Here is a 22,810-nt window from a genome sequence, read left to right as displayed (position 1 = left end):
TAAAGTAGTTATTGTTTCCATAGTTCAATGGTATTCTCTGAACCATACCTTTGGGTCGACTTAAAAACCAAGAACCCACACATCCTTACCCGTGGCATGAAATATTGAACATTTAAAGTTATAATAAAACTCCAGGACCATCCACCAGTGCTGAATTCTTTTATTTTACTTACAGAGTTGAAATTTTATTCCAAGTTTGCTAACGGTGAACACATTCACGAAGCACAGCTACCCGAAACTACAAACAGTCCAGTTGGTCAAATGTACACACTGGTTTAAAGAGGGAAACACCCGGTACTGGTGCAAGTTTGCACCAGTATCGCCACAGCTGGCCTCCGAACTATTTGTATTTTTTTTTTCATCGTTTATTTAATGGGCACAATTAACTCTAATGCTGATGAGAACAATGATCATTTGTAACGTCTGGGTCGTATCTTACGAGCAGCTTCCTGTGGAAACGGAGACCGAAGCGATGACGGCGTTTTCTTCTCAAATAAACCAACCGATGAGCGTCGCGGCTCCCACTGAGTGCGGGAGTTTTAAGTTTTTTTTAATCAGTTTTTCCAGTCCATACTCATCAACAAACACTTCAAACCATCTGTGTTACACCAGCTGCAGGACAAGAAGAGGCGTCATCAGAACGGCATGATCACATTTTATCACTTCTACTCATTTAACAGCGAGAGAACAAAAAAAAAACCTGTACTGGGAGAACTCAGTGTCACAATGTGTGTGTGTGTGAGTGTGTAAGTCATTCACATAACCAGTAAAGTCAGATAAGGCTTCTTCTACAATGTGCAGCTAAAAATCATGATACACTCGTTAGAACATTAACATTCAAATGGTAGAGCGACAACTTCGTCGCTGTCCTTCAAAAACACAACCAGCAGATATGACTGACCTCTTGGCACGAGCCAGAAACGTTGCACAAAAAAAAAAAAAAAAAAAAAACCCAGACAAACAAAAGGCTGAACTATTAAATGTGGTCCCAGTGAGAGCAGACGGATGTTTTCAAAGTAAAAATGTTACTGCCGATCGTCCGGTCAGGTATATTTTTACTGATTCAGGTTTTTTTTCTTCTAAGGGCTACATATCATAAAAACTTTTGATGTTTCTGCAGATTCCCATCCAATTGGTGCATTTCCAAACATAGCACTTTCTCTTTAATCCAATCAGGACGTCCAACAAGATATCACTCCTCTGGGTTATTGAGATTTCTCTGCCTCATTTTGTGCCTCTGCTCTTTTTTTTCCATCTCATTTGCCTCAAAAGTCCAGTTCCAACAAAAACTTTGCAACTGGACTGGACCAACCAGAAATGGCATTTTACTAAGCAGAGTGTTTTTGGTGACAATAATGATCAAAAGAGGAGGAGAAGAGGCACAGCAAGTACTAGCGGCACAACAGGAAGCAGGCTGAAAGTGCAGAAAAGACAGAGCAGAGGAAGACGGAAGAGTCTTTGTCACAACATGGGCAAATTTCCTGGTGGACTCGACTCCACGCTCTAGTTTTCCTAACATGCAGGCTCCTTTTCTCAAGCTGGTGACGGCCGGAAAGCCTAAACCATGCAGGTTACACGAACGAAACAGCAGCACTTCATGCCTTATACTTTGCTAAAGTACCGAGATATCTGAAGCTAAACAATCTGTACAGTGAATAATAATAAAAAAAGAACTGAGAGAAGCACTGAGCCAGCAGTTAAAATGATGGCGATGATCAAAAATAATCTGTTGGTTATTTGTAACAAATGCCCATGTTGTGTCACAAAAACAGGAAGGCAAAAGTGGGTGTAAAGCAGAGAAAGTGTAACAAACAGATATCAGGTGATTTCTGCAAAACATACTTAAAATAAACAAAAAAACAAATGTCTCTTCATTCTGCTCAGTAATATATGGCTTTACAATACAAACAACCCTAAACAAATGGCAATACTGAAATAAATACGCACACAAAGATAAACGGGAACATTTTCCAAGGCCTTGACCAGAAGAATGTAAGGAGAAACAGAAGCTGAGTGTCACGTCTTATGTACATATCTGTGCTTTTATTGCAGTGTTGGCGGTATGGTGAATATGGAAGTCCAAAAGTGACACAATTCAACAAAGAAATCACTCGATTAGTTCAGTGTGTTCCAATTCATTTAAAGTAGTAGTAAATGTAATGTCTTCAAAAATGTATGGCAAACAAGCATTTAAATGAGTATTTCACTGTTAGTAGTTTGTTATTGGGCGGAGCCAGCACTGCGCAGGAAAATGGAGCAGCGTTTACACAGCAACACAGTGCTGACTGATCACTGACATTCACAAACTTAACTAAAATATCATCACATATGACTAATTACAGCATTTCACATTTAATGATTCATATATTCACAATCGAGAATTTGCCTATTTATAAAATTCAGCAACTTTAATCATAACAAAAGTAAAGAGGTTTTGACTTCTGAATTTGTGGCACGTTGGGGCTTCCATAGTTGAAATGTTCCTGGTGTGTCTTCTCGGTTCTGATCAGAGCTGTAAACAGAGGACCTGGTCGTAGGTTAAAGCCCTCAGCAGAGTTTAACCCTTCATATACTCTCCTCACTTCTGCCTGAAATAAACACTAAACATCTGAGTTAATGACACAGCGAATCAAAAGTTGTGCCAGACCTTCTGACTATGATATAACTTATCTAATTAGGACATAAATATTGTACGTCAGTGCAGCTAAAGCAAAGCTGTTCAGTATTCTTTAAACATTGAGGCTGGCAACATAATTTCAATAAATAAAATACAAGATAGATTATTTATTTCTATATAGATATCTTTGTGTATAAATAATATAGTACAGGCAATGAGTTTTGTCTCGTCTTGGCTTGACTGTGCTCAGAGGGGGATAAAACCCGATCGCTCGGCTGTTTTTGCGATAGTTTGCTAATTAGCTGTGTGGTGAGATCTCTGCCTGCTTTGCTTTCGTGACTCAGACGTGAACAGCAGCTAGCTCAACGATGACGGGAAACACTGAGGAAGGATGGGTAACACTAACCTTCTTGCTGATGACTGATGGGATCCAATGGCTTCTCTAAGCGTTTATACAGGCGTTTAATGACGAGCTCGGGGCGAGTAGCGCGCGTTTCCGAGCGACACAAGCCAGAAGGTGACACCGATGTGTGTGCATGTCAGCGTTTAGACAGAAAATGTTTCTTCAGATTGTGTTCATCCACATTTTATTGAAGTGCTTTTACTATCATTAATATTTATACTCTTGTCTCGGGCCAGTAGGTGGAGGCGACGGTCGCGGCCGGGGATTTTTCAGCTCAGACCCTGGTGAGGAAGCTCAGGTTCAGGGAGGTGGGGATCTGGATTGTTTCCAGGGCCAAGGAGGACGGGTTGAATGGGAAGGTGACCGGGTAGATCATTTTGGTGTCCATTAACAGCTGGGGGCTCTCGCAGCGGTCTCGCAAGCGGGTCTGATGAGAAGAAGAAGAGAGGGTCAGAAAAAGTGAATATAGTGAACAGACTGGAGGTCTTGGGATCAAAGCCAAACGAGGAAGATCAAATGAGCCACCAGGTAACAGAAAACCAGCATCACTGACACAAAATATTTAGAAATATTGGGTCTTAAAAAGTTTAGAAAAACAATAAAAGTCTAGTCTGAAACCACACCAACTTCCCCTGACCTTCAAAAACAGATTTGAGTTTCTGTAGACAAAATCTCAACTTCCACAGCAGAGATACGGTTTTGTTTTTAGTTAAATATGGCCTTACATTGACTCTAATCACAGTATCTCATTGTTCCTCAAATTTGACACTTCCAAACAGTTTTACTGCTTTAAAAAGAGATTGATGCTGTTTTTTGGTGATATTGCCGTACAGGTGGTACGTGCATCATAGCTACTTCACCAAACCTCCACTATTGTTGCTTTAATGCACTTTAAATCTGTACAACCAAATCATTCTTTGTTACCAGTGAGTTCATTGGTGTTTCATTAAACGTCTACCTGGATGGTTCGTATGAAAGCAACTGAAACTCTCTCCTCGAACTCGTTGACTGGAGTGTAGAGGTTCAGGACCTTTACGATCTGAAAGAGACGAATCGGACCAGAAATCGTTTAGAGGAGTGGATGGATTTTGGCTTGAGCTTTCTGTCAGACGTCGCTGTGGGCGCACCTGAGCGGTGGTGAGGGCGTGGCACATGGAGCAGATGGCCTCGGCGTCTTCGTCCGTCTTCTTCTTCACTTGCAGCAGCTGGGCGGCCTGGATCAGAGGCTCCAGGGTCTCTTTGGCTCCACAGTTCATCAGCCCTTTGTCTCTTAGCCACTCCTCCAGCTGACTCACATTGTACCTGCACGCATCCGTTGTTGACTACAAGCTCTCACAGTAAACACAAACAAAAAAACCCCCTCTCCAACTCAGCAGCTGGCGCCTCCTACCTGATCTGCATGCCTTTGCTCCAGGAGCACATGTCCTTCCGCAGCAGCAGGTTGTTGAGCGTGACGGCTCCGATGATGTAGAAGAGCTGCTTCACCACCTGCTTGATGAGCTCCGGGTCGGTGCCGTGCTGGCACATGGTGGAGTGGAAGGCGCTGAGCTGACGCAGGATGGAGTCCAGGGTGTAGGTCCCCTCGTCGGCGATGCTGGACGTCCGCTTGCGGAGACCTGTGGGCTTCACTCCAGACACGCCCTGGATGGTCTCATGCTCCAACATCCCAGACACTGCGAGGATAAAACGCAGTGATATGACGCAGTGATGTGGCGCCGTGCTAAAGCACCCAAACACACGTAAGCTTCTGCAAAAACACTCAATCAAGGGTTTTTGGTCTGGAGAGCGCAGATTAGTTCAATTTGATGTGTAGGGAAAATATGAGTAAGCCTTGTGCTACTCTAACTACTGCAGTGTTTTGAAGTGTTGTGCCTCCACCCACCTATCATCGGCTGCAGGATGTTCTCCATGCATTTGACCAGCTGCTGGTAGATCTGGATGGCCAGGTCACTGATCACCTGTCTGTACTCCGCCAAGTCAAAGTTGGACAGGCAGTGTTCGTTCTGCCTGGATGTATTGTGCTTCATAAAGGCCTGGGGCAAAAACAAAACAAAAAACTCTGGAATATCTGCCTTAAAATAGAACAAATGCAGCAATTTTTCCGTATCAGAGGAGTGAGGGCAAAATTACAGCAGATCTGCACACATGAAACGCCACTTTTGATAAACATTTGCGACTTTGGTTCTACTTTGCAAACATGATGCTAAAGCTGAGTCTGAATTTCCAACTAACATGAGCGATGGGGTAACAATAGCATGACAGCTAATTGCATCTCGCTATATTTATTTTCTTTGCTCTGTGTCTAAACATTTATCATACGAAGTGTTTGACTGCAGTTAAAAATTGTCATTAATCACTGATAAATATAATTTTGGACATGCCATTTGTCATGTCAAACTTTGTCTTATGTCAATCAATTTTAGCTACAAAGCACCCTTCATGTTGGAGGCAGCTCACTGGAAACACATTATAAAGGGTATTTCTAATTGGGTTTGAACCATCCAGGGTCACAGTCTGCAGGTGCAAATACCAGAGTTGTGAAGTAAACTGAACCTGGTGGGATCCTCCCTTTAGTTCCCGTATCTCTGATAGAGAGCTGGTGGATATTAAAAGCGATGAACTTTTATCTTTTCTTTGCTTCCCTGGATTAGCCAGGGAGTCATTGCTCATACTCTTTGCTTCATTTCTTAATAAAATAATAATCAAAATGCATTTGATTCATTCGTGATTGACTCAGTCTTTCACCTTAGGTAAGACTAATTTATTTCCTTACACTTAAAAAAAAAAATGTAAATAAGATTATTTTTCCTAAAATTGTTGTTATTCAATTTCCAAGCGAATGAAAATTATCTCAGAACAATTTTTCTGCATTTTCACCAACTCAAATTTAAAACTTTTTTAAAAAATCATTATGACTGGAATATAAGGCCAACAGAAATGTATGAAAGAAATGAATTGTAAGACAAATCTACCAAGGACTAAGATGAGCGTCGTCCGGACAGCTGGCAGTAATCTTGCACTTACCCATTAAAAAAGCTACCCAGCTAGCTAGCAGGGGTATATTAGCAGCTAATTATCAATAGTCGCTCAACACACCAAAGATGTTTTACATAGCAGAAAAGTCTAGCCAGACAAAAGAAAACATGGAATATGTGAGAATAAATAGTCTTAAAACTAAATTTAAGACTTGTAATCAACCAATTGAAGTTCAACTTGTTGTTTTTCAATGAATTTAAGGCCTTAATTTTAGACACATGAAATTGACGGCCTGTTGAATCTAAATCTGTCAGGGGTCTGAATAACTTTCAGTGACTTTGAACTGTAGTTCTGCTAGCATCAGTGCTAGCCTCTTATACAGCTCTGATAATCATCAGACATTCAATTGCTTTTCACTCCTGCCTCATGTGTACCGGGAAAAAGGATAAAGACGCAAATTTTTTAGCAAATCGTATTTTCTTGTTTTTTTTGGTGTGTTGGTGTCACCTCATCCCCGCTGTATTGTTTCAGACAGTGCAGGAAGCGGCAGGTGTTGGCCAACCAGAACGAGACGGTCTCAAAGTCGTCGCCTCGTTTCTAAGAGGAGCAGAAGAAGAGAAAGGTATCGGCGTCAACAGATCTCCTCTCACCGGCCGCCGTCACGTCGGCCTGGTTCTTCCATTACGTGGACGCACCTTGAGGATCTTCTTGATGCTGTTGATGGTCGACGTGAGCAGAGTCCGAACTTTCTGGTCGTCGTTGACGTAGTCTGCGTGTCTCAGACACATGAACAGGATGTAAGCCGGCAGACCTGGGATCAGGTTCACCGCTACGCCGCGAGGCTTCAGCTCTGGGAGGTTGAAAAGACACGTTCAGATTTCTCACTTCATAAAGGCCCCAATATTATTGGTCATCTCTGCTCACTGCTACATAAAATAAGCTTGTGAATTACTTTGTTCCTTATAGCTCATTAAAAAACCCTGAACTTCTTTATGTAAGATGGATGTTTTTACCCAGAATGAGATTCTTAACCAGCTTCATCTCATCCTCCTTCTTGTACTCCAGCATTCCCTGGAAGTCTTTCTCCCTGCGGGGGATGTTGACCGGGTGGATGGGCTCCTCCACCATCTGCCCCGGAGACGTCTGTCCCTCGGTTTGACCCGCTGGGAAACAGAGTTCAGGGCACAATCAGCTTCATATCCATAGCATCTTAGTTTTTACCTCCCTGTCTTTTTTTAAATTTTTAGTTTTGACTTCAGATTTGTTTTATCTGTTAGGGTTTTTCTTTTTTGAGGGGAAAATGCGCAGGTGTTTTTTTTTTTTTTTTTTTGCAATAGGAGTTACACACCAGCTGTTGACTGAAAAACACTAACAAAAATGTGTGTAACAAAATTTTCAGAGAGCGTAATGAACGTGCCTCACCCCCCATCTCGCCGATCCTCTTGGAGTAAACCTTCAGCTGCTTCTTCAGCTTCCGGATGGTTCTGTCCTGCTTCTCCAGCTGCTCCATCAGATCCTAGAACAGACGCAGGGAATGAGAGCAGAGCACAACCAGGCCTTCAAATGTTGCCCTCTAGTGGTGGGTAAGAACGAAAGACATGAGAAACAAACAAGCTGGTGCAGCAGGACATTTCAGAGTGGAATTAGAGCAGCGGTGCTGATTATTGCTTCAGAAAAGGCCGTGGGACTTTCTAGTCGTTAGAGGAGAGGAAGTGCACTAAAGTAGAGTGATCGCTCAGAACACACCCATCTCAGTTAATGCAAACACACACACACACACACACACACTCTACATACAACCATCCGCCGTAATATGATGACTCGAGCCTCTCTGGACGCTGTGGGGTCGTCGGCCATGAGTTCCTGTCAGGTGACAACATCCACACAGCCGTTGTTTCGCTTTCATTAATGTGTGGCTCAAAATGAAAAAAAGTCCTGATGCGTTGCAGGGACAGACGGTTAATGGAAGTCAAAGTGTTGTTGGAACTGCAAGGAAATATGAGCAAGATCTTCACCTCCGAGATTATTTGCCAAATGAGACAAGGACTGCAACGAACCATTATTTTGGTTCTCCGTTAATTTTTCTGAGAATTGGACAAAAAATATTGGTCATTATATAGATTATTTTAAAAATATTTTTAAATACAATATTAGAAATACAGTAATAGATGGAAACAATTACAAAAAGATTTAATCAACTATTGCCTAAAATGCAACAACATAATATCCCTGGTGTACGCGTGATTATTTGTTGTAAACGGAAAATGTACTGGGGATGTCCCGATATCGATATTGGAAATCAGTTCAATATTGTCCAAAAGAACAGGTATCGCCCCCACCTTTCCATGCAGGAGTGCATGTAAGCAAACCCGCGGGTTAATGATACATGGCTTAGTTGTTCTCACAGCCATTGTTGACTATTGCTCTTCGTTTGGATAATATCACTCGATCAAGCGTTTTCAGTTATTTAAAACAAGAGAATAAGTAATAAAAGCGGTATCAGCATCTGTTACGATATCAGCATCGTATCGGAAGTGAAAACGTATCGGGACCCCCTGCATAAATATCATCCATCATGTGAAAAGCTCAGCCCTTTCTGCTTGACTTATCAATACTGTGCAGGGCTGATTTATTGATTATCTCTTGGATTAACTGATTAATAACTGGACAGCAAAAGGTGTCTGATAGGAGGGTTGTTTTTGTTTTTTCTTTACAGAATTTGAACCAGGCGAAGCTAGAGTTACGTCCCTTGAGTTCTGGGTAGAACTCATTTAACAAAGGTTAGATTTTGTGTCATATAAAGTACAAAATATTGATTGTTGGTACATTTTTGGATTGATTACTGTTCTGAGTGCTATCTCAGTAAATGGATGAATGTATATTCTAGTTAACGATTAATCGATGACTGAACCATTTGATTATTATTTCAATAACTGATTAATCACAATCAATCCGATTCATCGTTTTGGCCCTCGATGAGATCACTTTTAAGGTGACGCCTCGTCTGATAGCTGGACTCTAATTCTCAGCAGACCGGCCACTTCACTCTGCATGTTTCTCTCCCAGCACCTTTTCAGCCGGACGCGTGTTTTGCTGCCCGTCTGCATGTGACGGAGCGTGTTGGAACGCACCAGGTTCTCGTTGGTGAGCCGGGTGATCTCATGCTGCAGGCTGGCTTCGATCCGGGCCTCGGGAGGCAGCTGCAGGTTCTGGGCCAGCAGCTGCTGCTGCCGGTTGTTCTCCTCCTTCACGTTCTGCAGCTCGCCGCGCAGAGACTCCACCTCGCTGTCGTAGGTCCTCCGCTGGGCCTGCAGCTGCTGCTCCAGCAACCTGGGGGAAAAAAAAAAACCCCAAAACAAAATGTCAGAGAAAAAAGAAACGAAACAAATGAGGGGCGTTTCATCAGAGCGCGCCGATGCAGGCCGGCAGCAGCAGCATGCTGTGCAGAGATTCAGACTTCTACTCAAGAACTATCGAGACCAACAGAGATGATCTGAAGATCACACTCCTACACACTTTTACAGCTGAACTGGAGGATAAGAGAAAAATTTTTAGCAGGGCTGCAAGGTCTGCTGTGCAAAAGAGCATGCATGAGCAGGACGGATCAAACAGCAGCACATCTCAACCGAAACTTATTGTTTACCGAAACTCTTCAGCAAAGCAGTATTTATGCAGCGGAAAGTTGGAAAGAAAAGCTTAGGAAGCAAAAACTTTCTTTCGAATATCATCTTCTCCACACAGTCCAGCATCTGAACCAGGAGTTGTTGTACAGGTACGTCTCCAAACATTGGAATATGGCGATTAAACTCTGCATTTCTTGTCACTTATTTTGGAAACTCATATTACACAAATTCATTACACACAGAGTGAAATATTTTGAGACTTTAATTTCTTGCAATTTTTGGATTAGGGCTCACAGATAAACTTTTTCGAAGCCGTCTCGGAAAAGTAAAATATTGTGAAAAGTGAAAAATGTCAAAATCAGCTGATGAACCCAAAACGCCTGCAAAGGTTTCCTGAACCTTCAAACGACTTCTCAGTCTTTTGTTACTAAAGAAGCTGGTCGTTCACACAGTGCTGGGTCAGAGCACATTAACGGAAAGTTGAGTGGAAGGAAAAAGTGTGGTAGGGAAAAGGTGCACCAGCAACAGAGAGGACCGCAGCCTGGAGAGGATAGTGAGGCACCGTGGATGGATGAATCCGACTCACAGGCTGCAAATGCCACTTTCCTTTAGACTTTTCATAATAATCATCAAAATTACAAGACAAAAAAAAAAAAGGCTTGAAATATTTCACTCTGCGAAATTAATCTACATGACATGAGTTTCAGTTTCTGAAATGAACCCAATAATTACATTTTCCATGCTTGGATTTTTTTTTTGAAGATATACCTGCAGTGTAAAGGCTCAAACTTCCTGTTAAAGAGCCACAGCTCACACACGACAGCAAGGATTAGTAACGGGACGATGTTTAAAACCAGCAGCAAAGAAAGACAAAGAAATCTGACCAAAGTCTCCAACAAACAGTCACGGTACAACGTCTTTGACTGGAAACATCATCTAAAGTCCCAAGAATCAGCGAAGAGTGAAGCATTTATGTTTAATATGAAAGGAAACACGGAGTAGAAACAGCGAAGAGACCCAGAAGAAGACGTCTCCTTTTGGGACTACAGCCAAACGCATGGCGCTCTGAAGCGGCCGTGCGTTGGAGCCTCAGCGCCACCTGGTGGTCTCCTTTAAGCCCTGATTAACCAGCCACAGCTCCCCGTCCTCATTCAGCCTGTGGAGGTCCGGAGCTGCAGATCTGACCCACACACAGAGACACGAAGGACCCAGTGAGGGACAGCAAAACAACATGACATCATACGATGGATGATGACATCATACGATGGATGATTACACATTGACGTCCAACCTGAGCCGTCGGTCCAAAACACTTCTACACCGGATTAATAATGTAACACTTGGTATGAGTGGACTACAGAAAAATGAAGCCTTTACAATGTAAATGAATTTATACTTTGCTCAGAATTAGTCCTGAATGTTTTCGCTATATAATCTGCTACTTTTATCCGACTTAAGCATTCTGCAGTGAGGAATGGCAGATTGTTGATCACTTAACATGATACATTTATTCTTCTATAAATCTATAATTTATTGTTCTCAAGATAATTTTAAAAAAACTGTATTTTTTTAGACAGAAAAAAATGTGAAAAGCATTTTTAAGTCATTGCAAACAAATCTTTTTTTTTTTTAGGTCATATTGGATGTTTCTTATTCCGATAGTAGTTAATGAAATGTCTTTACTTTCCAGTCATACTGAGGCGTTCAAAGACAGCTTGTTTGTTTTTGTTCCTTTCCATACATCATAATAAATATCATAATACTGGGTCATTATGATGCTAAAATTTTTAGTTGATACCTATACTAAGATTTGTACTCGATACCATTTTTTGAAGGTTTATTTCTAGTTAAGGGCGAGAAATATGATTCATTTTATGGTAATATTTCTTCCTCCTCAATTAGGGAAAAATAAATAAGTATTGCAGAAATCAAACCTCACTTATAAAAAATACATAATCTAAAAACTCACTTCCTGTTTGACCGTACAGTAGACACGATGCCTCTTTTTAAATGTTCAACACTGTTAATAAGTGCAGCTTTACTTTCTTATGTGGTCATTTTGCCTCAATCTTTTTTTTTTCTGGCCACTGATGCACCATCATTTTTCCCTCCTGTGGGACAATAAGGGACATTTCTGATACAATAATATCCGTAATGGAAGTGTAATTGTTTTTACTTTATGCTTCTATTTGTCCAGCTGCTGCTATGAACAACAATTTAAAAATGAAACGATTCTCACACAGAAAAAAATGGATTTTGTTATATCAATAAATTATTATTTAGCCTATGTAGAACTACAACTTTTATAATTTCAGCCTGCATAATTATATTTATTCCGTTTTAAAACTAATGACAGGTTGTGAGTTCGGCAGCTTAAAGAACCAATCAAGCTGATGGAGACTAAAACGTGCTGCTTTGAAAACCTCCTGAATATTTTACAGAGCAGAATCAACGAGAAAGAGAGAAGACGAGAGGAAACAATGAAGTTCATGCTTTGAGTTGAAGACACACTGTTAGTCAGAACTGAAGGTCGTCTCCACATTGTCCCAACATGCTTCGGTCCATTCTGCATTAGAAATGATGGAGATCTTCAAGAAAGCTCCACTGAAAATCTGAGTCAGAGCCTCCTGCTCTCATTCATTCATTCATTCATTCAAGATGTTAGATCACATGCTGGAGGGCCAGAAAATGCCACGTGACTCTAAAACACGGAGAAATGAAATCAGTCGCTTTCGGCCTCGGTCATTGGGAACTTTGACGCTCCCCCCTCCTCCCCCCCGACAGAGCGGCCATGCATGCTCAGATCCACGATGCATGAGCCGTCTCTGCTCCGTTACCTCAGCCTACTCAGGAGGTCACTGACTTCCAGCGCTGGACGCACTGATCTGGGGGATCTGGGCAGGACATACAGCCGCACACTGGTTTCTCACACGCAACTTTCACTGATTTATAACAGCGGTACGTCTTAAAGGGGCAGTATCATGCATTTCCCAGGCACACAGTACACCTTTAGAGCACAATCAACTAACTGTGTTAACTTCAGTTGTTATAAAAATACATCGAATACGACTTAAAAGAAATGCAACGCCTTGAAATTGGGGCTGTGTCTCCTTAAAAGCGCCGGCTTGTTCTGAAACTTTCAGAAAGTCATCACAACATGGCTCCTCTGTTGCCCTTTATCAATGTTTTTACCAGTGTTGCACTGAGAAGTAGCTCGTATGACGAGCTCAGCAGATGTGCAGCTCCACGAGGTGTTTGCTAATTGCTGCTGGCTAGTCTGAAGGAGCTGGGTGGGGCAGGGCTGCTCTGTAACGTGAACGTTTGGAAACGTCTTGATGGCATGGCTTCTGGGAGATTCTGGGATTTCTTAAACATGTATGGAAGAATCAAGGCAACACTCCAGGTGTGTTTGAATGAGGGAAACACAATTAACATGATGTAAAGGTGAAATAAGTTGATTTTACATAATACTGCCCCTTTAATAACAGAGAGGAGAGATTTAACGAAGCGGAGCTCAGCTCGGCTGCATTACCTGTTGGTGTCTTTGACTCCCACGTAGGCTTGCTTCAGCTCGTCGGCGTCTTTCAGTTTGTTCACATCCTGAGCAAACACCGACGGCTCCGTCATGGTTTCCTGGAAGAGAGGAGGAACGGAGAGAGGAGTCGTCAAAACGAGAACCGACGTCCAGATGTTCGCAACGCGTCAAAACACTCGGACGTCCCGGTCGGAAAAAGAGACTGCTGTGAAATGATCACTGATAAACCTACGAGGCAACAATGAGAGGAAAAAAAACACGAGTTAAGAGAAGCTTAACTCTCGGGAAACAAGATGGCCGCCCGGGATGTGTTAACATCACTGTGAGGGCCAGATTTTACAAGAAATGAAGTCTTCAAAAGCCAAAAATTAATTGAGTAATCAATTATTAAAAAAATAAATAAATAAATAAATTTATCGCCCAGCACTGGGCTTTAGAAATGAATCCACCAGACGCAGTCGCACGTCTCCAGTGTTTACAGCTGCAGCACTTCTAGTTTAGGCTGTTAACAAACCAGGTAGGACCATGAAAAATGAAATAAAATCACAAAAGTAAATCACGGATGACTGAACGTATCAACTGTACCTTCTCATCCTGTGGAAAAGCATGAATGGAGGAGAGAAGGTGGAGACAGAATTAGACACACAGCCGGGACAGAGAGCATCTCAGCAACACAAGCTGCGTTTCCACTCACCGTGAAATTGCTCAAATCGGAAACATGAAAAGAAATTTACTAAATGGAGTTTTGAAAAAAAAAAACTCACTAAAACTTGATGAGTTTTTGTTTTTTGTTTTTTTTTCAATGGAAAACACTTGTTTTCACGCCGGTTTGTATCCATCAGAAGCAAAGCGATCATTTGTCACAGCATCGCAAAGTTCGTCAAAAACTGAGTTTGTCGTTCTAGAGTGTGGAATCCGTAGCAGCATGTGAAGGTAGCTGCTCCAAAGCATAAGGGGTGTGTTGTTCATAAACACCATCTCTTCTTCTGACGACGAGCGTCAAGCGTTTACATCCATCAGCAGCAATTTCAACGACTTATTATTCAGGTGTGACTTCGGTCACGTTTGTTTTCTAATTAGTTGTGTTGGTTTTTTGCATTAGCAGAATATCGAGAAAGTTTTGAGCACGTTGGTAATGGAAACGCAGCCACAGGCCTAAAGGCAGCAGACATTCAGGCCACCGTTTGGCTTTTAAAACTGTGTTTTTCAAAGTGTTGGCCACCAGGGGGCGCTACGTTTGGGAACCCACGTCCTAAAAGACAAACGGCAGCTGCTCAGATGTGTTCTTTCCGTTTGACATGGAGACATGGAAACGACACCAGATCAAAGAAGGAGAAACATGTTTGCGTTCGTCTCGCTACAAACAGAACATGATGAGGTGAATGAAAAACAGATATTCAGCTTCACAACGGCACCGTTTCTCTCTCAGATGATCACAGCAGGGGCGCCACTCGGCTTAATTTCCACACTTAAAACCCCCCCAACATTTTTCCATCCTCACCTTGTGGTGCAGGGCCTCCTTCTGGCTGACCAGCTGGGACCGCAGGATCAGCACCTCCTCCTTGCGGACCTCCAGCTCCTCACAGGAAGCGTTGAGCTGGTCCAGGAGCACCTTGTACGCGGGCGAGCCCGGCGCGCCGGCACCCGCGGCCGCGCTGCCCAGCAGGCTCTGCCTCATCTCGGCCAGGTCATGCCTCAGCTTCTTGTTCTCCGACTCCAGCTCCTGACGCTGAGAGGCCAACGGGATCGGATCGGATTAGAGTCACAACGCTGGGAGCCGGTGTGTGTGAGCAACGGACCAGATCCTCCGCTTACCTTCAGGGACTCGTACTCCAGCTCTGCACCGCGAGCCTTCCTGAACTGTGCATCATCCTGAAACGCACATCAAAAAAACCTGAGATAAATAGACAGAATGGACTCAGATACATAATTATATGATCCTGATACATGATTATATGATCATATCATGTTGATGATATGATCATGTCGATTTATGCGACATGAGGTCGCATAAATCAGTTTTTTTTAAACCTCTCTTTATGCAAAAAGTACAACTTTTTGCATAAAAACCATACTTTTTCCTTCCACTTAACATTACATTGAAATTTTTATATGAACAGCCAACCTTTTTAGAAATAACATTCAATCATAGAAAGGCCAAACAGAGTCACCTTCTTCAATGAGGACATAAATATAAAACCCAGTAAATGAATACATTTATTCATTTATATATTTTTTCTGTGCTTCTCTGTGTTCTTTGACTGGCCTGGTCTGTCCACCTCTATAAATGCAAAGCTGTAAGTTGAAGTGCTTTGGAGTCCACTGACTTGATAAAGTGCGATACAAGTGCAGGCCATTTAGTGATTTTCTGATTGTGTCAGTCATAACGTGACATTTAAACTAGACAACCTACATTATCATTAGTATATTGTTTTTACATCTGACACAACAATTTTCCAAATAAAGTCTACTCTTACGACTAATCATGGATTCCTATAAAAACATTTTCATTTTGATCAAATACCATCAAAATGATCAGAAACTCTTAAAACACATCACTCTGTCTGTAATGGATTTCTACATGAGTTTCACTTTTTGAAATAATTTTTTTTTTAACTCATCAGAGGCACCAGAAAACAAAATGCAGGTAACATCATGGTGAAGTGAGGACCCGCCTACCCTGGCTCTGGCCCGCTGGAACTGCTCCTCTCTGTTCTCCAGTTCGTTGCGCAGCGACTGCTTCTCCTGCTCCAGCTCCGTGACGCGTTTCTGCAGCTTCAGGGTCAGCGAGGTGTCCATTCCCCGAGTCACGTCCTGAGTGACAAACATAAAACAATTACAAGTTCACCAGCGAAACCCCGTCTGCCACACGTTTTGGATCATAAGCAGAAGTGTGTTTTGTCTTTTCTAGCATTAGTTGCCGTCGGGCGTCTTACTTCGCCGACGCGGGAGCCGTCTTCCAATTCGGCGTACTCTGAGTTGTACGTGTACTCCGACTCGTTGCTGCTGTGGGTGGAGTCTGTTCTCCTGTGGCCCGGTTTGGAGACGCTCTGCCCACACAAGAGCAGACGATTCTTTCACTTAAAAAATCTGAACAAAACAACAACACTTGTGTCTCATGCATTACAATCCTTCAGGCTCCTTTTCTTGTAACAGTGTATTTTCTTGCTGAGGAACAAATTAATTCTGAAAAAGTCCCTCCATCAAATAAAAATGGATTTTTATTTGATCTGAATGTAACCATCATAAAGACCAAAGAAAAACTGAACCAACAGAGGAAACAACAAGGTTTCAAAAGCTTTACGATTAAATGAAATGTAAACTTAAGAACATGATGAGACGTACGGCTGCAACTGATGATTATTTTAGGAATTAACTGCTGTGACAATTAATTGATTACTCAGATAAATGGATCCAAGCTTATTTTTTACAAATAATATTACTGCATGGAAAATAAGTCAATTCCTTCTTGTATTTTATTGGCTAAAATGCAATAATGTAGCATTAATTCAGTGAAAGATTGTTTGTAGCAAATTCTGTGGAGGCGCAGCAGAAAGGTTTGGGCCGTGTGACCGGGCCTCAGCGCGCGCCTCACCGTGGAGTGAGCCAGCTCTTCCTTCAGGTCGTCGTATTTCTCCTCCAGGCGCAGGTGTTCGGTCAGCAGGTTCTGGTAGCGGGAGCGCTCCTCGTTCAGATCCGTCTCCAGCTGCTGGGTCTCCTGCGCGATCGCACGAGTCATTTTCTCTGGCGGGGCGACACAGAGGACAACTTTGGTTTTTTTCCTCTCTCTTTATTTGGGAAAATACACAAACAGTGAAAAACATTCATGACATCATTCCCCCCCTTTCTTTTTAAACTGGCCACTTTCAAAACTATAAAGTATTTTTTTTATTATATGCACATGCATCCCAATGGTCCAGAGTCGGGTCACCTAGATATAGGCTCGCCCTCTTAAAGGGAATGTCTGAGCCACATGTATTGTTAATATGTTTATGAATTTTAATCCAGTTTAATCCAGTATTCTTCAATAACTGGACGACTAAAAAGACATGGCAGCGATTGGCTTCTGCTGAGCCACAGAGCCGGGCCAAGCCTTTTTGGGACCCTGAGCAGATTTTAATTTGGGCCCCCCCCCCTCATACCAACATGCCAGCACCAGATGACATGTTGGTATGACATATCGCTGTTGATTTTGACCTTACAAGACCAGAATACAAGCAAAGATCCTCCAATGAACTTTTATGAATTAATTAGAACTGTAACTGGCAGATCGATTTTTTTGTGCTGGTGTCACAAAAACAATCGAAATAAATTGCACTGTCTTGTTCTATCCAAATTCTCTGTGTAAATGTTGACACAGTGCACATTTGCTGATTCTGACATGTTTTTCATTTAATCTTGCACAGGTATTTCTTACTTCTTTCTCAACTTCCCAACAAAACAATCGCACTGACGAAAGACAGACGAAGCTTTCTTTACTTTTCCTGCCGCAACAAAGTTATCAGCGGGAGGGGAAACACACCTGTCATCTGCTGACTCTGTTCCTGAATCATCCTGTTCAGGTCGTCCTTCTCCTTCTTCAGCAGGCCGTTCTGGTCCTTCAGCTCGGAAACCATCTGAACAGACCGAGACGATATGATGTGAAATGTTGGACAGAAGGAAGTCTGTGTCTCTCCGTGACGTAGTGAACGATGCACCAATCAAACCATAAAAACACACAGACTAAAATGGAACTAAAAAGATTAAATTCAAGTCTGATGCGCAGTGGTCTCAACCCGCATTCCTCGAGGTCCGGCTGTCCTGCACTTATGGACCTTCTGTAGACAACTTGACGAGTTTTCAGACGCCTCTAGTAACTTTAATAAAAAAAACAACAGCTGTTCATCTGTGTTACCGGAGACACCTGAACGCACCGCGCCTCAGGTGAATCGTTGAAACATCCGATGGTGTCAAATACAATAAATACATTGATTTTAATAATCAGAATTGCCAGGTAATCCTTTTTTAAAAATCTGCGAACCGGCCTAAAAAAGTGCAATCGGTTCAACCTTAAAATGAAGGTTTGGGACATTTTTTCTGCTCTGTCTCGATGTCCAAGTGCAATAAAGAGAATTAAGATAATAAAAAAAAATCCTCCTCCTCTGTTGCCTACATTACATAAAGTGTCAGATGCAACTAAAGGAAACAGAGTCCCATACAAGCTATGGTTTCTATTTATAGCATTTTTATCAAACACTGTCTCAGGAAGCAGACGCGAGACGTAAAAGTTAAAAATAAACACTCAGTCGTGAAACTGGAAACACACACAAAGGCAAACACACAAACAAACAAAGAAGAAAAAAAAACAATCTGGGAACGACGCCGTACCTTTTCCATTTCGTCCCGGTACTTCTGCGCCCAGTCCTCGATGGTCTTCTTCTCCTGCTGCGTGACGCTCAGCTCCTTCCTCAGCTTCTCCAGCTCCTCCAGCAGAGACGACACCTGGTTGGCTTTGTTCTTGGCGTCCTCCTCCACCCCTCGCAGCCGGCCCAGCTCGCCGCGCATGCGCTCGCTCTCGGTGGCGTACGAGCTCTCCAGAGAGACCAGTCTCTCGCTGATCACCCGGTTGTCCTTGTTCTGTAAGCACAGGGCGGATAAATCCCGCTGGAAAAACCGCTGGGAGCGTCTAGTGAAGACGGCGGATCGACCGGACGCTCGTCACCTGCTCGTCGATCTTCCTCTGCAGCTGCATGATTTTGTTTTCCATGCCTTTGTTGAGCTTCTTGAAGTGCTCCACCGAGCGAGCCTCGATTTTCAGCTTCTTCAGCTCCCGCTTGGCTCTCATCCTGCGGATGCAGCACTGCAGGTAGACGATGGCCTCCAGACAGCGCTTGTACCAGCAGCGGGCCAGCCAGCCGCGGACGTGCTTCTGAATGGTGACCGCCTTGTGCTCCCGCAGCAGCTGCACACGCGCCGAGACGGCGGGGGGACACAGAGACTCTGAGTTACAGAACCGAAAGAAGTTTGTGGAGAACTACGCAGATTTGAATGTGGGCCTGTCGCAACAAGCAATAAATCAATAAATTGCACGACCAACTGAAACGAGCTCAATAAATTCTATATTCATCATTCATCGTTTTTCTATTTTCTCTCTCTATACCAAAAACTGGTCAACAAAAGTCTTCAATCTGGTGCCTCGTGATATTTACAGACACTTCATAATTCATTTTATTTGTTAAATATGTAAAATGTCTTCTAGTCCGAATATTAAATATTCATCAGAATTTCAAGTGCATTGATCTTTGCGAAAGTGTTGTGGCTTCATTACTACTATATTACTCAAAACAATATTATCATTTATTCCGATGCCTTCTGGGACAATTTATCGTCCAACAAAATGCTGCCGTGGTAACAGGCCTGTCTGAATGACCGTCGTGACGAAGTGAGAACATGAACCGACGCGTCATCATGAGCCGGCTCTCACCGCCTGGTACTTCTGCCGGGCCATGTAGGCCCTGAGGATGGTCTGCATGGCCAGCGCTGCAGCCTGCTTCTGCCTGAAGCGTTTCCGCTCCGCACACATCCTCTGGTACTTCTGGATGGTGGTGGCCGCCTGAGTGCGCCGCAGGAACTTCGCCAAACTGTCCGGAAACACAAATAAGGTCTTTTTTTTTTCTTTTTCTACTCATAACTTCACCTCTTTCTTTTAGACTCTTTAGTTCCAGTCCAGGGAAACTATTTGCCACTGGCGTGCCTGTTTGAACAAAATAAACGTCCTTTTTTCCCCCTCTTTAAATTACCTTCGATAACCTCGTTTTGTGAAGTGACGCCAGTGGCCATTTCACATCATGCATCATTTCAGGGCAATATTTTTCACTCGCGATTGAGAACTTACAATTTAAAACCATTGAGGATTGTAGCTAACAACCATTTTAGTAATCACTTATTCTAGTCATTATTTTGATTATAAATTGACGAGTCGATTAATCGTCTAAAAGAATACAAACAAATGTAATTTCTTTTTTTAAAGAGAGCTATTTTTATTGTTTGAAATGCAACAGCGTAGCTTTTCTTTAACTGTTGATTTTTTGTTGCAAAAAAAAAAAACAACTTAAAATTATGATCAACATGTGAAAAGCTCAGTGCTTTTGGCTTGACTTATTAAAACAGTATATAGCTAATCTGCTCATTATTTGTGGAAAACCAGATTAGTGACTGGATAGCAAAAGGTAATAATAGGAGTTTTTTTGTTTTGTTTTTTTTTTTTACAGAATTTGAATCACGTGAAGCTAAAACAATATCATCTGTTTTTTTCATCTAAAATGCAAAATGTGTATTTTTTGTACAATTTTGCCTTAATTATTGCTCTATGTTGTTCTAAAAAGAAAAAGGCCATGTTTTTTTTAGTTTATACGCTCCAGTTACTGATCAATCGATTACTAAATTAGTTGACAATTATTTCAAGAATTGATTCATCACAATTAATCATTTCATCATTTTCTATATTTCTAGAGAACCGTGAGCACATTCCTCTGTATTGATTCAATAAATACATCAAAATAAAGCAGGAGTTTAAGATCATTGCGGCTCAATCAGGAGTCAACATATGAATCAACTTCCACAAATGGTTACAGGAACGAAAAAAAAAAAGAGAATTTCTGATTCCGCCCACTAATTTCCTCTATTAATAATCACCTTGCCAACATGTTGCTCGACTTATTGACGCACTGAGTTAATAAACGTCATTGTGCGGTAACTCAAGTTTCTATGTTTTAAGCCTGAGCTGTCGTGACGGGCCACCTACCAGCGGGCCTGGTGACCCCTGGTGAACCTCTGAATGGTGATGGCGGCGCTGCGCTGGCGCAGGTACTTCTTGCGTGCCAGCCAGCAGCGGATGGTCTTCTGGATGCGGATGCAGGCGGCACGCAGCTTGTCCGCTCTCAGCTTTTCCAGGTACGCCACCTGGCCGGCCCTGAAGAAGATCTTAGTCTTACCGAACTGATACTTATCCTGGTCCTGAGGAGACAGGAGTGAAGAACGGAGAGCGCAGAACAGAGGAGAGTCACCGTTTGTGGGTTTTTATGTTTTTTTTCAAAAAAAGCACTTTGTGAGCAGCTATAGTGGAACGTTAAAGTCAGTCTGACCTGTACTAATTTCTCCAGAACATTCTTGCAGGTCAGCTTCTTATCTGGGAGCACATCTTTCTGCTTCATCAGCACTCTGTAGCGACTGAAGAACTCCTGGTACGTCCATCTGGCAAAACACACGCAGAATACTGAGCGCTTCCTCCTTATCGTCACGGAACACGCCGTTATGGTGAACAACAGTAAAGCTCTACACTTTCAGGTATTCCTACCGTCGTTATCAGAAACTTTTCACAAACATTTCCAACCACTTTGGCGTCATGTCCACATGTTTGACATCAACTAATAGCAAAAGTTGATCAAAAGAAGCTTCCTGTCGTTGGAATAGGTTACCAAATGAGTTTTTCTGACAGTGAAATCTTAGTTTTTGACTCAAATATTAAGTCTGAGAGCTGATATTTATTATGAATTTATAAGGTAGAAATAAAAGCAACACCTACTGCTGTGGTGCACTCGTGCATCTCGAAGACAAATACATCTATCCAATCATTTGATTTTACTGCATGAGTCGATTCCCAGACGCATATACAAAGTTTTATTTAGTAATAATTGCCAATTTATTCATGAATACATGTAACTTTGTCACTTATAGCACTTCTAAAGCGACCAGATGGACCGTAGCACCAGAAAGCAGCAGCTACTTTTGTTTTTTCTTTTTTATTGTCAGGAGGTTTGGTTACCTGGACGGGAAGCCGGCCGCAGATATGCGGATGGTTTCCAGAACGCCACAAGCTCTGAGCTGCTGCACTGCTCGCTTTGGATCAAACCTGCCAACAACACGTCACCACAGTCAGCATGTTGGTCTTCAGGCGCACTGGAGCAAAAACAACGACTGGGCGACATTGCAGACGGTCGAGTAAATTTAAGGAAATTTAGCAAAGCAGCGGGAAAAAAAAAAAGAACACGGGGAGAAGAAAGCTGAGAGAGGAGACTCACGAGAAGGCCAGCTTGAAGTCGTTGGGTTTAATGCAGCGGACGTAATGTGGAGTGGTGGCGTTCAGAGTCTCCATCAACATTTGGAGAGAGTTACGAAACTACAAGAGAGACCAGCGTCCTTCAGCTGCAACTAATCACCGTTTCAGTAAGTGATTATTCAAACAATTAACCGATTAATCGGATCACAAACATTGCCACATATGCACATTTTTTTCTCAATCAATCAGCATTTTTTTTAATGTAATAGAAATACATTAAATGACAAGCAAATAAACAGTCCATAACCTGAAAGGCAATAATGTAGCTTTACTTTAGTGAATTTGAGCTGGATGCATCTCACACTGCATCCAGCTTTGTATTTACAAACATGTTTTCTTATTCATTTTGTTATATATTTTGACAAATTTTGGCTAAATTGCTGCTCTAAATATGTTTTTTTAGAGTAATTATCAATGAGTCATTGATAATTACTTCTATAATTGATTAATCACAATTAAGCCGATTAATTGTGTCAGCTCTATAAAGAACAGTGACGTGTTTTTTTTTCTATTTGTTATCAGGTGTGTGTCTGTATGCAAGCCTGTAGGGGGCAGTAAC

General features: G+C 42.3%; 1 protein-coding gene across 6 annotated transcripts in view; it reads right to left on the bottom strand.

Moving 5' to 3' along the window:
- Positions 1-145: 145 nt before the first annotated feature.
- The window catches only part of myo5aa (myosin VAa), a 52,555-nt gene continuing 29,890 nt past the window's right edge, over positions 146-22,810 (bottom strand). For 2 of the 6 annotated variants that reach the window (XM_055045077.1, XM_055045076.1), the window contains exons 16-42: positions 22,214-22,311; positions 21,958-22,044; positions 21,278-21,386; positions 20,938-21,149; positions 19,618-19,774; positions 18,856-19,095; positions 18,522-18,770; positions 17,677-17,770; positions 16,750-16,898; positions 16,091-16,204; positions 15,834-15,968; positions 14,970-15,026; positions 14,656-14,883; positions 13,152-13,252; positions 12,457-12,513; positions 10,719-10,799; positions 9,128-9,326; positions 7,794-7,859; positions 7,419-7,512; positions 7,010-7,159; positions 6,692-6,846; positions 6,504-6,593; positions 4,903-5,053; positions 4,411-4,693; positions 4,148-4,322; positions 3,979-4,059; positions 146-3,447 (exon numbers count right to left, since the gene is read on the bottom strand). In XM_055045077.1, the coding sequence (XP_054901052.1) occupies positions 3,295-3,447; positions 3,979-4,059; positions 4,148-4,322; positions 4,411-4,693; positions 4,903-5,053; positions 6,504-6,593; positions 6,692-6,846; positions 7,010-7,159; positions 7,419-7,512; positions 7,794-7,859; positions 9,128-9,326; positions 10,719-10,799; positions 12,457-12,513; positions 13,152-13,252; positions 14,656-14,883; positions 14,970-15,026; positions 15,834-15,968; positions 16,091-16,204; positions 16,750-16,898; positions 17,677-17,770; positions 18,522-18,770; positions 18,856-19,095; positions 19,618-19,774; positions 20,938-21,149; positions 21,278-21,386; positions 21,958-22,044; positions 22,214-22,311 (3,765 nt within the window). In that variant the 3' untranslated portion in view covers positions 146-3,294. The remainder of the gene's footprint in view (positions 3,448-3,978; positions 4,060-4,147; positions 4,323-4,410; positions 4,694-4,902; positions 5,054-6,503; positions 6,594-6,691; positions 6,847-7,009; positions 7,160-7,418; positions 7,513-7,793; positions 7,860-9,127; positions 9,327-10,718; positions 10,800-12,456; positions 12,514-13,151; positions 13,253-14,655; positions 14,884-14,969; positions 15,027-15,833; positions 15,969-16,090; positions 16,205-16,749; positions 16,899-17,676; positions 17,771-18,521; positions 18,771-18,855; positions 19,096-19,617; positions 19,775-20,937; positions 21,150-21,277; positions 21,387-21,957; positions 22,045-22,213; positions 22,312-22,810) is intronic. The other 4 variants (XM_055045078.1, XM_055045079.1, XM_055045080.1 and 1 more) reach the window with 4 other exon arrangements.

This window comes from Poeciliopsis prolifica, unplaced genomic scaffold, assembly GCF_027474105.1.
Source record: "Poeciliopsis prolifica strain line A6 unplaced genomic scaffold, Auburn_PproV2 SCAFFOLD021, whole genome shotgun sequence".
NCBI classification, from domain to species: domain Eukaryota; kingdom Metazoa; phylum Chordata; class Actinopteri; order Cyprinodontiformes; family Poeciliidae; genus Poeciliopsis; species Poeciliopsis prolifica.
The sequence above is the reverse complement of the archived record's forward strand: the minus strand, read 5'-3'. Positions and strand labels throughout refer to the sequence as shown.